The 15,209-nt window shown below is 46.3% G+C and overlaps 1 protein-coding gene across 1 annotated transcript in view; it reads right to left on the bottom strand.

The window, feature by feature from the left end:
- PITPNB (phosphatidylinositol transfer protein beta) overlaps positions 1-14,928 on the bottom strand; it is an 87,121-nt gene extending 72,193 nt beyond the window's left edge. Inside the window, exons 1-2 of the mRNA XM_072600076.1 lie at positions 14,780-14,928; positions 6,237-6,267 (exon numbers count right to left, since the gene is read on the bottom strand). Coding sequence (XP_072456177.1) covers positions 6,237-6,267; positions 14,780-14,799 — 51 coding nt within the window. The 5' untranslated portion in view covers positions 14,800-14,928. The remainder of the gene's footprint in view (positions 1-6,236; positions 6,268-14,779) is intronic.
- Positions 14,929-15,209: the final 281 nt, after the last annotated feature.

Here is a 15,209-nt window from a genome sequence, read left to right as displayed (position 1 = left end):
ATGCACTGAATTTACCAGAGAGGCTACTCAAGTCATTCCTCTTGGCTGGACTATCTCTTCATCTTTTGGCTTCATTGGTCAGGAGAATGTCAGATGGATCTGTGCTGGTCTACTTGCTGGTAACTGGATAAGTACCTGACACTTGGAATATCAATAACTAAGTCATGACAAGCAACATGCTTTTTAGTACCTGCTGCCTCCATTATTTCAGAAGAAGAGGCCACATGATACTGAAGGTCCTTTTAAAGCTTTCCCCCCTAGGCTGGCATTGACAAAAATTCATTCTTCACTGGCAAGTCTATAGCCGACAAGCCTCTATGTACTTGGACAGAAGGGTGCTTGGAAAGCACTGACTGCTATCAAGGCCATCCAAGGAGCCTTTTTCAGCATAGCAGAACCTGCTGGATTCTTACATTCCACTGAACTGGTCTTTAAGAACCCTTCATTGCTTCCATTCCTCAATGAGGCATCAGGAGGACAAAGAGCTCTGATGCTTAAAGAAGTGAAATGGAGGGAGGGGAAGATAATGATACAGAATATAACAAATGCGCTGACAAGTTTTAACTGTAATTCTTCCAAAATGACAAGAAAATGCCACAGCCAACAATCACCTGGAACTCTTTGTTAAGTGGAAAGAAATGGCAAAAGAGGACAACTCTGTTTGGAAACGTATAAATTATAAACTTCACAGATAAGAATGGCTAAAAACTATGGGAACTATAACCTGTGAAAAGTAAGAAGGAGAAGAAGGTACAACAAACTTAGACAAAGTTCATGGGGAGATTCAACCAGACAAAGTCACTCCAAGGAATTTAAGGAGGAACTTGGAAGAAGGACAAGAGATGAAAAATGGCCAAGACCTACATAAAGGTATTTTTTTCACAAATATTTCCTCATTGTAGGTAGGAGATGGAAGTCATCACATCTGGACTCTTCACATGGTATACTGTCAGAGGAAGTGAAAATGGCCATGAAGAAAACAAAGCTGGGAAAGGAGCTGGACCAGACCAAATATACAAAGAGGCAGGCCATACTGTAGACTACACACTTTTGAAGGCATTAAAGAGTTGAATATCAAAATATATGACAAAGGGGAGGGTACCAAGATCATGGAAATAATCTCAGACCTCATTATGAGGCAGAACAGAGAAGAGACGTTACCAATAACTGCTGACCCATAGGCCTACCTTCCTACCTATAAAAAAATTCCACATGAATGTTCTCCATACAAATCCATCATGTAGTGATGGCATTAGAATAGAATAGGTAGGCTTTCATGGGGCAGCTAAGAGATGTAGTGGATAGAGCTCTGGGCTTGAAGTCAAAAAAGACTCCTTCCGGAGTTCAAATATGGCCTCAGACACTTACTGGGCAAGGCACTTAACCCTATAAAATGATCTGGAGAAGGAAATAGCAAACCATTCCAGTGTCTTTGCCAAGAAAACCCCAAATAGGGTCATAAAGAATCAGACACAACTGAAAAATGACTGACAACAAAAGGTTTTCACAAGCAAGATTTCATATTTCCATCACACAACTAAAAGAGAATATGATTAAAGACTATATAATATCTCACTGTACTTCTAATGCTTGTCAACTATAAAAAGCTTACAATTCGGCAAAGTAAAATGCCACCTTAAAGGTTTTCCTCTGATCAGTTATGTCCTTGAAAGAAATACAAAAAACAACAGTCCTCACCAATCCTCTGAACATTCATACCAAGTGAGGCATACAACAAGGAGAGGCATGTTTGCCAAGGTGTCTGTCTGTCACCGTCAATGTGCAAGTCCAGCAAACAGTCCAAGCCAAAGAAGGATGCCCTAAAGACAGTCAGCTCATCCAAACACTCCTGTCTGTATATGGCAAATGTATGGATTTTAGCAAGTGCTAGAACAGCACAGGGCAAACAACTCATACCTTGAAGATCCCAGGGAAGGCCTCCCAAGAAACTGGTAGGTTAAGTGATACTTGAGCTAAGCTTTGAAGGTAGGCTACACCAAAAGAAAAAAAAAATAGAACTAGGAGGTGCAAGACTGGTAAATGCCAAATACTATCACAAAAGGTGAAACTGATCCTATTTTCAGAGGCAGGAAAAGAGTCATTACCACTGTGGGAGTCATTCCTGAAAACAACTGAGTAGTCAGACAGAACACGTACCAGTTTAGAAGCAAGTTCAAAATGAGACACAAAATGATATCCCTAGTCACTCAGAGTTCAGCCTTACTATGTCCACAGGAAGAACCAACTGCCTTCTGCTCTGGCCTCCTGGTTGGTCTCCCCATCTTAAGTCTCTCCCCACTCACTTGGCTATCCACTGTTTATGTTAAAACAAAGGTCTAACCATGTCACCCACCTTCTCAGAGGCTCCCATTTCCCTCCGGGATCAAATACAAAACCTTCTCTTTTGCATTCCAAGCCTTTCACTTCCTGGCCCTCTCCTACCTTTCCAGTTCTTCTTACACGTAGTTCCCCTCCATGTACTCAGAAATCCAGTGACCTTAGTCCAGACACTCCAAGCTGACCACAGGCTTTTTCCCTGGCTAGATGACTACCTGACTACCTTCAAGTTCCAGCTAAAGTCTCACTTTCTACCAGAAGCCTCAATTCTAGTGCCTTCCTTTCACTGATTATCTCGTTTCTTTGTATATGGTTGTCAGCATCAGGGTGTGGGCTCACAGGGAGAAGGGACTGTCTTCTGCCTTTCTCAGCATTCCTAGTACTTAGTACATGAGAGGTGTTTAATAAATGCTTGCTAACAGACTAGCTGCACCAAAAGCTCAAAGAAAGGATATTATTGTCCAGACTGTAACAGAAATGGACAATCAACTCATAGAGCCCTGGAAGAGACAATACAAATGGACTATGAGGTAGGGCCAGAATGCCTTTGGGAAACTGTGCAACACTTTTAACGACTCGAAACATTTCCCTGAAACAAAGGTCTATCTTTGAACACTCTTACTCTTCTTCCACTGATATAGCTATGAGTCAGGTTAACAGTAGAGTCTCCAAAGACCTGAATGAGAACCAAAAGGCAACAAGAGATGTATGTTAGGTATGACAGATTTGGACAATGTACAGATATGGACTACTATTTTTACCAAGGATGAATTCTGCAAAATCGGTGAAAAGGGATGAAACAACCTCATAGCAAGATGGAGGACAAGTGACGAGCAGCCTTCAAGCTCCATTCCACACAACATGAAGAGAACTCAAGGAAGACAACTGGAACTTGAGGAAGAACCCCTGAGATGAATTTATATGAGGACATGGTTTTCACCTTGATAGGCTGCCATCTGTATCACTGACACACTAGACCACTGAAGTCAGAGTTTTAGAGAAGGCCAAAGACCCTGACATTCTGGCTGCTTGCCAGGGAGCATGTGACTGTAGAGAAGCCAGACCAAAAGATTTCATCATTCTATGTAGAAACAAGGCCCTACCTGAAACAATGTGTTCTGCTCTTGGTTGCCCACATTTTAAAAGAGAAATGAGTGAACTATATTTATGTAGCAGAGAATTACCAACAGAAACTGTCTTATGAGGATAAGTTCAAAGAATTAGGGATGCAGGTCAACAAATGTTAAATGCCAGTTATGAGCCTATTAGCTTAGAATACTGAAAGAAACATGACCCAGTCCCTTGTCCTCAGGGACACAACACACCCTCTTCCTCATCTCCTACCCTCAGTGTCATATGATGAAGTTGCCTTCTCTTCACCAAGCCTAAGCCAAGCCCTCCACCTGCTCAAGTAATCTCATTCCATGTTATCTCCTCCAAGACATTTCCCTCTCTGTCGCCCTGACTCTTTCACTTTATTTTCCATCTCTGCCTAGCTCCTGGCTCCTTCCCTCCTGCCTACAAACAGGCCCACGTCTCCCTCCATCCCTGCTAATTATCATCCTCTATCTTGTCTGCCCTATACTGTCAAACTCCTTCAAAAGGTGTCTACAATAGGCACCTTGACCTTCTCTCCTTAACAGTCAGGCTTCCATCCTCATCATTCCACCAAAGCTGCTCTCTCCAGAGTTACCAATGATCTCTTAGTTGTCAAACCAATGGCCTTTCCTCCACCCTCATTCCCCTTGCCCTCTCTGCAGCCTTGGACACAGTCCATTACTCTCCTCTCCTTTGCATTCTTCTCTCCAGGTTCTCTTCCTATCCATCTGCTCCCTCCTTTGCTGAATTCTCTTCCAGATCACTCTCTCTAACAGTAGGTGACCCTCAAAGGATTCTGCCCTAGGCCTTCTTCTCTTCTCTTTACTAGAGTACTTGGTGATCTCATCTGTTCCCATGGACTTAATTACTATCTTCATGCTGATGATTTTCAAATCTACCCATCCTGCCCCAGTCTCTGTGCTGACCTCCATTTTCACATTTCCAACTGCCTTTTAGACATCTTAAAACTGGATGTCCAGCAGACATCTTAAACTCAACGTGTCAGAAACAGAACTCATGACCTTTCCCCTTAAACCCTGCCCCCTCCCAACTTTCCTTTTACTGTTGAGGGCAACACTATCCTCCCAGCCCCTGAGACTTATAGCCTAGGGAGACATCTTGGATTCCTCACTATCTCTCACGGCCTCTTTCCCCCATCCAAGCTGTTGCCGTTGTCTGTCAATTTCACCTCTGTCACATCTCCTGAATACGCCCTCTTCTCTCCTGACACCTGCCACCCCAAGGCCTTCATCTCCTCACTCCTGGGCTACTGGCATAGCTATTGACAGTCTTCTTACCTCAAGTCTCTCCCTATTCCAATCCATCCTCCACTTATCCACTAAAGTGATGTTCCTAAAAAACCTGATCATGCTGCCCCATTATTCAACAAACTCCAGTAGTTTCCCACTGCCTCAAAGAAGAAATACAAACTGCTCTGGCATTCAAAGCCCTTCATAACCTAGCCCCCTCCTACCTTTCCTGTCCTCTTATTCCCCAACATATATTCTTTAATCCAGTGACATCAGCATCCTGGATGTTCCACAAACAAGGACCCCCTTCTCTGGGCTGCAGGTATTCTCTCTGGTCATCTCCCATACCTGACAAGCTCTTCTTCCTGCACTTCAACTACTGACCTCCCAGGCTTCCTTTAAGTCTCAACTAAAATCGCACCTTCTCCAAGAAGCCTTTTCCAACTCCCCCCCTCACTGTAATTCCAGTGCCTGCTCTTTGTTAATTATTTCCTCTCTATCCTGTCTATAGCTTGCTTTATACATTTGTTTGCATGTTGTCTCCCCATTAGATTAAAAGCTCCTCAAGAGCAGGGACAGCTTTTGCCTCTTTCTGTATCCCCACAGCTTAGCACACTCCCCAGTATAGTAGGCACTTAATGTTTACTGACCAACTGATTGATTGATTGAGATAAAGAAATACAACATGAAAACACTAACACTGGGAGGGAAACCAACCAGTTCGGCAGCACCTGGGTTGACCCTGGAAAGAAGAGGGATTCTGAGAGATGGTGCTAAAGGACTACAACCCAGAAAGGAAGAGTAGATAGGAATGCAGAAAGGTGAAAGCTGGCATGTTTAATTGGGAATCAGCTAGAAGTATTCTGATTTGGAAAGCAGGCAGACTACGTGAAGGCTGGAAGGTTGGGCTGGAGGCTTTAAGAAGCCTTCAGACGAAACCTTCTAAGATATTCACATTCTCATCTGCTCCCTGCAAACACCCAGTCACGGAAACACTACAAATATTTTATCTATTTGACAAATGAGGAAACTGAAACACAAGGTCACTGACTTGTCCACGGTCACACGGCTAAGAAGTGTCAGGATCCAAGGCAAACTACCAACATGCATTTATTAAGCATGTCCTAAACAATCAGGCTCTTTCCATTAAGCAACAATGCTTTTCCTTAAAAGTCTGGCTAAAAGTTTGCCTTTTTCTCCTACAGGCAATAGGGAGTCATTGAAAGTTTTTGAGAGAGGAATAACACAATCAAATCTATTTTTAAAAAAAGTTATTTTGGAAAGTGTGAGAAGGATTGTTTGGACATGGGGGAAAGACTTGAGACAAGTCAACTAATTTGGGAGAATATTATATAATTCAGTCACAAAGTGATATCTGAACTACAACCCTGTGATCCTCTATACATTATTCTTGAATATTTCCTAAACTCAGCCTCTAACAGCTGGGCAGATGAATAAACAGGAAGCAAAAAATGAATTTGGACAGAGATACAATATATCACTATAATATCTATGCTTAAACACAGTATCATTAGAAGTAAACAGACTTACCTCTTGAACCGAACATGGTAAAACCACACGGCTAAAAAGAAGAAGAAAATAAATATATTACAAATCACATCAGTGCAAAAATTAATTTCATATCACATATCCCTAGAGATAAAAGGGGTCCCTTATACCCAATAATACCACAGGGAAAAAATGCAGACTGTACAAATTATCTGACAGTCTCCATAGAGTCCTCTATCTGAAATAAAAAGATAGTTTTGTAGGATTTACCCTGAAGGGACCTTGGAGATCATCTAATTCAATGCCCTTTCTTTAAAAACATGCAAGAGAAGAGCCAGAATTTGAAGACAAGTCCTGTTATTCCAAACCCATAATGTTTTCTCTTGGCTCACGAAACCATGATGGTTCTTAAATCTTTGTCTGAATTAACCTTAAACAGGGAGCTCCCAGAACAGTCACAGAATTTCACCAACTCTCTTGGGGGAATGGAGAACTGAGGACAGGCACTCAACTGGAGACCATCTGCATGCTATCTACATATGTGCATTCTGTCATCACCATTATGTAATGTCTTAGTCTTAGACTAAGACACAAGGCATTTAAAGTAGCTGGACGGAAAGGGGCAACACTTGGGGTCTTCCATATCAACCATGCTCCAGGCAATTGATTTCCACGGTACTTCTCACCAAATACACCTGTGCCAAGAAATGTATACTTCCACACTCATTATCCATGTATTCTTCCATGTTAAACTGGAAGAAATTGAGAAAGGAATTCTTTAGTCTGAATAAGAAAACATTTCTTCCCAGGAGTTTTCCATGGAGCCTTGGACAAATACAGTTGGCTATAATAAGGTAGAATTCAGGAAAGCTGTTCTGGCTTTAACCTGGTCCAATATGCACTACTTGGTGAATATGCCAAAAAGGGTGCATTACGATATCCCAACAAGCACTTGTACCCGGCATGGACCTAAGCACACTGGATACGAAGAAAAAGCAAACACAGTTCATTCCCCCAAGGAGCCTGCACTCCACAGCTCCTTTGACCCCTGACACTGCCTAGAGGAAAATGGAAAAGAAAGCATTGGCATTAGCCCCTGATACATTTTCTGCCCAGAAGCTTTGCTGAGGATAGGCCTTCTCTTTTCCTTCACAATAAACAAAACCCCACAGACCCTAGATCTCTGCTCAGTTCAACAACTGAAGTCTGGGCCAATGTTGGACACTAACAAGGCAATCCTATTCTCATCTCATTCTGGTCTCACCTCATGCCTCCTCAAATTCTCCTGTTTAACCACCAATACACTAAATTAAGGATCTTCAAGTGTTCTAGCCTACACACTCTTTGAATTACATATTTAGCGGATTTGTACCTAGATGCCTTCCAAGTTACATTTGAGGAAGCCTGAAGACCTCACTGAGGGGAAACCCACTATCCCCAAAGGCAATCCACCATTCTGGGCTGCCTCTACCTAGGGCGAGGCTGGCTCTCTGATAAGGGGAGTCGAAGGTGAGGATGGGGGATATGTATGCACTCTATACACTGTATTACTAATATGTTCTCCATTTCTTTCTTAAGTCCAGACAATCAATAACAACAACAATCAACCCCTGATCTGTAGCATCTGCCAGTTTCTGAGGTGCAAATGTTCACACTGCTAATTCAGTGATTGCCCTGGTACCAGCCCGCCGCCACACCTCTGCTCTTCTCTGTTCAAATTCTTCTTGAACTAAGCCTAGACTTGCCTCTTCAGTTTCTACCCATTACCACTACTTCTGTCTTCTGGAGCCAAGGAAACAAATCTTCCACATGATAGTCCTTCAAATACCTGAAGACAGCTTTCTCTTCTGGCTTTTGAAAAACCTGCTTTTTGCCTCTATTTCTTCCAAGAATCTCTCTTCATGAAGAAAACACCACTCAACATGAGCCCCAAAATCACTCAAGTTTGCAGCTGGAAGGGAGCTGAGCGGACAAGCAATCCAGCCCCTAATGGAAAAAAGAAGCCCCTCTTCTATCGCAGGCCAGACAGGAGGTCATCCAGCCCATCTGGAGGATAATCAAAGAGGGGAGAACAACCACTTCTTGAGAAAACCCCACAATTCCATTCAACAACCATTAGTAAAGACACACTACATGCTGGACACTGTGCTGGGTGACGGGGAACAAAACCCAAAATATAACTGATCCTGCTCTCCAGAAGCTCAGCCTCTACATGGGAACCAAGGCCTCTAGCAGAAGAAGGCAGTATCTGAGCTGAATGAGGTCTCATTTTTTTTCCCTCAAATCCATTTCACTTCCATATTTCCCCACCACAATTCTCCAAGTCACCCAGGTTTGTAACCCTGCATCCTGGATCCCTCACAGCCAATAAGCTGCCAAATCTTGTCATTTCTACCTTCCCATCTTCTATTCCATCCCTCTCCCTCCCTCCACTCCCAGTCACCAACCTAAGTGACTGGGCCCTAGCCCCCTGAACCTCTCTACCTTGCACTACTACAGTGCCCTAATTGGCTTCTTGCCTCCACTGTCTATTCCTCTCTAACTCATCCCCCATGGAGGCACCAAAATGATGTTCCTGAAGCACAAGTCTGGCCACGTTACTGCTCCCCTGCCCCAAACTCCTGAGCCTTCTTATTACCTCTAGGAGCAAATATAAATATCTCCTGGAGTGAGAGAACAGAGTGTCTGCCTCTTTCTACCTGGGGGGAGGCTGGGTGGGACTGTGGCTCCAAAACCCTGGGAAAAGGAGGCTTCAAGGTGTCTCCCTATCAGGCCAGGGCCAATAGGACAACCTCTGCTAAGCCCACTCCAAGGAACGCCCCTCCATATATACCTAGAAAGCTACAGTTGCTCCACCTTCCAAAGTGCATTCTGGAAGGGGACAAGACAGGAGGGATTATTCCCAGGGACCAGGTTCCTGTCCTCCCTAGCTAGCCCTCCCACACACACATAAACAAATGGGGTTGGAGGGAAGGGTGTGCTAATGAGGGCACAATGGTTCTTTATTCAGTTTACAGCAGACCTAAACTCACACAGCTCCACACAAGTGCCTTCTCCCCCATCAGGATGCAAAGTCCTTGAGGCCAGGGCCTGTCCAGCTTATAGTTGTGGTGCTAAGCACAGGGCCAAGAAAAAATGGCACATAAGCCTTAAATATACACTAATCGGGCCTTTTAGAGTTTTCCAAAGAGCTTTCCAAGAGCTTTCCAAACTCTTAACAACTCGTCCTGCTCCCACCTTCACAGCCTTCTTCTTACACAGTACACTTCTCCTAAACATACACACAGCTCTCCCCCTCTGTCTCTCTCCTGCTCCTGCCCTTCGGTGGTCCAGTCAAAATAGGGCATCTTATTCCTAATATACTCTGCTCCGAGCCTGCCCTCGCTCCTCAATGCCAGTATCTCCAGTAATCATTGCTTTCCTTCAAAACTCAGCTCAAGTACCCAGTTCTACACGAGGCCTGCTTCCCTAGCTGCCTGACCTCCGAACCCCCACAGCAGCCTTCCATAAGCTTTCTGGGTTTTGTACGCACGTGTCTATGCATGTGCTGTCTCTCTCAATCACTTGCTATCATAGGGTCCAGCACACATGGGGCATTTAACAAATGTTTGCTGATTGACTGATAGGGCTTTTAAGAGGTAAGAACCAGGGGATGGAGTCCTCATGGTGAGAGTGCGGGCAGGACAAAGACACAGAACTGGGCCATGGAGATCAGCCTGGCTATGGTAGAATGGCGGGTCAGGAGTCTGACCATGAGAGGTCTGAAAGCCCGGTCTGCTCCTCACACACCTAACATTCTCTGCAACCCCTTCCACCCCTTGTCCAGCCCTCGAGGGCTCCCAGTTACCTCTCTGAGCACCCTAGCCTGCCTAATGCTCCTCACTCAGTCACATCAGTCAAGCAACAAGCTTTTTTAAGTACCTGCCATGTGTCAGGCACGTGATAAACCACCAGGCACACAAAGAAAGGCAAAAAATAGTCCCTGTCCACAAGAAGGGCATATTCTTATGCAGGAGACATCATCATGATGCCAGCCAGCCTGTCACTTGGTCAGATACAGTATCACCCCTCTTCGCCATTCCTATCACAGCAACATAACTTAGCACCTCTCAGTCTTCTCCCATCATCCATTTATTTCACCACAGAATCCTTGACCTAAACCTCTCTTCAATACACTCTAGGCTATCTTACTACCAACATTTTAAAATGCCAAACAGAATTTTAATTCTAGGACAGAACACACAGGAAGAACATAGTCCACAAGGTGGCTTCAGCCCAATCTGATGGGAATATTTCATCATCTGTCTCACACTTCCTATCTGAATTCACTAAAGACACAATAAATCCTCCACACAGAGACATCTTTTCTTTGCTGTTTGTCCAACCGAGAGCATCTGGTAGGGGATTAAGCAACAAGCAGACTAACAGAGGTGCCCAAGTAAATCAAGTGGTTTTCCAAAATTCTCAAATCCAAAAGAACTTCATTGTCATTTCAAATGCTACATAACAATTTTCCAGGTAAGGAAATCAAATGGGAGGCAGCTCAGTTCCAAAAAGATTTGGGAATTCCCTGTTATTACTTAATAAATGTTTACGGCCCAGATATGCTAAAGTTTCAATCAACTACAAATTCCCTAGATTTCTATCAATTCTATAGCCAATCTAGTCTGATTTCACAAGAAATTCCCTAGGTATGACAAACACAGAATATTGAGGAGACTGCCAAGAAATTCACTGGAAGAAAGATACTGTGAAATGCTTTTTATATAACACAGTTTTCACAGAAATGCTGGATTTGTAAAGTTAGTGACTAACAACGAAATGAATGAGTCTTTAATGTAACTTGGAAAGTTTTTTTTTAAAATAAAGGCCAATTCATTAGTGAAAGAGAAGAGCAGAAAATCCAATTGTTTTAAAATATACCTAGCATCTTTCCACTGGGATTTCAAAACCACTTAACAGTTCAGTAGATCTTTTATTTCCCCAGCAATGAGTTACCATTCCTATAGTGAATCAGGGGTTGGTTTGTCCTTCATTCCCAATGAGGATCATTGCATCAGAAAGATGATGCCATGACTGCAAGTAAATTGTATTTAAATGATAGAAGGTTATGCCAATCCTCCAAGCCTTAGGAGGCAGCCTTCCCCAACCTACCCCGCTCTGTCCAAACAAGCTCCCGAACCAGCAGTCAACCTTCTAGTGTTAGTGTTGAGTCTCCCCAAACCCGCAGACACTGGTACTGATGAAAGACACAAAGCCCATAGCCAGGCCTGCGATCCATGCCTTTCCAGATTTGGAGAACGTCTCAAAACTGAATGGTCACTGGGAGAATCCAGCATCACCTCCATACCCCAAGGAAAATTTAGAACTTAAATTATCCCCCAAATCCACCTTACAGTTTATATCCTAAACCTTTTCTTCCTTCATTAAAACACTGAAGCTCCTACCATGAGCAAGGTACTCTACCCTGAGCTGAGGGAACCTGAAGATGAAATCGTTTTTACCCCATGGAGTTCCCAGGCTAGGTACACAAGAACACAAAGCAGACAAGACTTAAGAGAAGCACAAAGTCCAAGGAGACTTCCAAAGAAGAGATTCATTCCAACTGAGATCAGAAAGGCTTCCTAAGGAAAACAACAGTTGTCCAGAGGGGCCCCAAATGGCATTTGAAGAGAAAGGGCCTGAGCAAAGCCATGAAGGGTGGAAAGTAGGGGCCCCACTTAAGGACCAGTATGCAAGCCAAATGTCCCCCAGAGTCAAGCTGCTGCCACAGCCTGTCACTTTCACCTTCATAACACCTTTCCCACACACCTCCTTCTCTCATCTGACACTGCTCCTACCTCAGGGGAGGCCCCCATCAGTTTCCACCTACGGGTGGTTCTGCCAGCCTCAAATCTCTCCTCACCCCACTGCTGAAGTGGTCTTCCCACACTCAAGGTCTGACTGTCACTAACTTTCTCAATGAACTCTAGTACAGGCCTGTACAACCTGTGGCCTGTAGGCTGCTTATGACCTTCAGGCACACCCAAAGATTTCAAGTAGCCTTTGAAAAATACAAAAATGGAGAAAAATCCTTTACATTTTTCCCCCTGGCCACCCAAGGAAGCAGCCCTCCCTTGGGTCACAGGCCTGCTCTGGTAGATTCTATCACTTCCAGGATTAAACAGAAATTCTGGCGAGGCTTCATAAACCTACCCCCCCACCCCACCCCAGCTTTCCAGTCTCCTCACACAACTCTGAGTGACAGTGGCTTCCTAGTTGTTCCACAAAAGACTGTCCATCTCTGGACTCCCAGTATTTGCACTGATTGACTCCCACAACTAGAAAGCTCTACTTCCTCATCTCCCCTTCTGAGACTTCAAGTCCCAGTTAAAAATCTCACCTTCTACAAGAAGCCTTTCCCAATCTTTCTTAATTCCAGCACATTCCTTCTGCGTATCCTACTTATAGCTTGTCTGTCCATAATTGTTTGCATGCTGCCTCCCCCTCGAGACTGAGATCCTTTGAGAGAAGGGCCCATCTTTGCCTTTCTACATATCCCCAGCACATAGTAGGGGTTTAATAAAAAGTTTGACTTCTCTCATTTTCCCTTTGCTAATACCACTGGTTCATCTTATTTACTCCACAGAGACAATGGAGTAAAAAAATGAAAAAACTCCACAATGACAAACGTCACATAAATCTAAAATTAAAAGACTCTTAAAAGTTAACAAAGCTTCAACATTTTAAATACCTCTTCCAACATTTTAAGTGCATTTTTCACCATTTCATTCTACAGTGAAAAACAAAAGAATGCAACATTCAGTTACAGAAAATGACTAAAGAAATTCCGAAAATACTTGTCACTAAATCATTTTTCAAGGAAAGTTTGTTTTACCTTAGGGTTTGTACCTAAGTGAGAAATCATATTAAGATATTTTCTCATATGTCAAAGGAGAGGTACGGCTTATGTGACATCTTAAGGTCTCCTTTGGCTGTAGATCTATGATCCCATGATCAAGCAGTGTCTCCATTAAAATTAAGCAAAAGAAGGTATGTAGAAAGAGGACAATAGTCATAAGTTAAAATTAGTATTTAATAGGAAGAATCCACTTGAACTCCAAGGTACCTGCAGGACACTGGTGACAAGGTAGCTGGGACACAGTAGAAAGGATGCACTGCTGGGCGACAGAAGGGCTGAGTTGGAGTTCAGACTCTTCTAAAGGTTGTCGGTCAATATGTCCTTGGATTTTCTCTCTGTAGGCCTTAACATCCTCATAAGAGATGAGGTATGTAAAAGATGGTCTCTAACCTCCCTTTAGGCTACAACATGTGATGCAACAGGTTTCACCAGGACTTGTGGCAGAATGAAAATTTACATTTCTATAACCCTTAAGGCTTACAAAACATTTTCCACAAAACAAGCGAGAGTTGGGTAGTATATTACTAGAATATTTGGAAGATAAGGAAACTCAGGTCCACACTTACTAGCTTGGTGAGCCTAATCTAGACACCTCCTAAGATAAAACATCTAGGTCATGCTCAAAGAGCTAGTCCAGCAGCATATTCAGCTACAAGCCGAGTCTTCAAAACTACTCCAGTACACCAAGCTGAAAGGGTACAGAGGCTTTAGAGAAAAAAAAAATTATCCTTAAACTTTCTAATGCCCAGGCACTGTCACTGCTCAGGAAGCTGTCATGGCTCCCTATGGCCTCCCAAACCACCCTTCTACGAAAAAAGGCAGTGGATTTGGAGTCAAAGGGCCTTGAAACCGGTCAAGACTGTCCAAGTCGCTGGGTCTTGGCCTCGGTGCCTCCTCTGTAACTAAAGGCCCCTTACAGCTCCGGACAGCCTCGATCCTGGAACCCACCAAGTAGGGGAGAAGCCCCCCCCACCCGCCCTGGCTCACTCCCAGGCCTGCCACGGGGGTGGGGGGCAGGGCTGCGGGGCCCCCACCTCCTCCATGAAGCTCTCTGACTGCTCCCCAAACTGAGGGTCCCCGGGGGATGGCAGGGGTCGAGGCAGCCCCCGCCGACAAGGGGCCCAAGCTCAAGGCCTCGGGCACGTGCTGACCGCCCCCTGCCCATCGGGCCCGACAGGCCGCCCCCACCCCGGTCCCGGGCTCTGCCCACTACTCCCCTCCGCCCTCCTTCCCGTAAGCCTCGACCCTCCCCCATGCGGGCCACCCAGGAGGCCGAAGGAGGCTCGAGGGAGAGGCCGGGCGAGGCCGCCACCCTCGCGGGCCCGTCCCAACGGAAAGGCCGGGGCTGGGGGCCGCGCGCGCACCTGGGGGCCGAGCAGGGACAGCGGCGCGCGGGGGCGGGGGAGAAGGGGGAGGGGGGGGAGGGCGCGCGCGTGCGCAGGCGCGCCGGGGGCGGGGAGGGGGAGCAGAGGGGGAGGGGAGCGGAGCCGGCGCCGCGCGCGGAGCCCGGAGCGGCCGGCCTGGGTCTCTCCGCGCGGAGGGAGGAGGGGACGCCGGGCGGAGCCGCCGGGCCCGCCCCGGCTCCGTTACCCCGCGGGGGCTCCCACCGGGACCCGAGCCCACCCAGTAGGGCCCCCCCCCGCCCCAGCCTGGAACCCTCCCCGCTTCCGCCGGCCCCACTCACAATTCCTTAATCAGCACCATCGTCCCCTCGCCGCTGCCGCCGCCGTCACCCCTGCCGCCGCCGCCGCTACCGCCACCCACGGCGCTTGCGCAGCCCCGCCTCTCCGCCCTGGCGCCTGCGCCATCCCGCCCTTCCGCCGAGGGCCGCGTCCAAGCATCGGGGCAGGCCCCGCCCCCTCCGTCGGCTGCCGCCAAGGCGCCTGCGCGGCCACGCCCACGATGACGTCTCCCCACGGCCGGACCTCCGGCTCCAGCGCCGGCTCGGGCGAGGCTCCGCCCCGGCTCCCTCACGCGACCCTCGCGAGGACCCCGCCCCGGCCTCGCCCCAGACCCCGGCCGCCTGGCCCCGCCCCTTAGCCGTCCCCTCGCTCTGCCCGTGGTTCGGAGGAGGAAATTGAGGCAGGCGGGCCGAGGGGCTCGCCCAGGGACCC

The sequence above is a fragment of the Notamacropus eugenii genome, chromosome 4 (genome assembly GCF_028372415.1).
Source record: "Notamacropus eugenii isolate mMacEug1 chromosome 4, mMacEug1.pri_v2, whole genome shotgun sequence".
Classification (NCBI taxonomy): Eukaryota; Metazoa; Chordata; class Mammalia; order Diprotodontia; family Macropodidae; genus Notamacropus; species Notamacropus eugenii.
The sequence above is the reverse complement of the archived record's forward strand: the minus strand, read 5'-3'. Positions and strand labels throughout refer to the sequence as shown.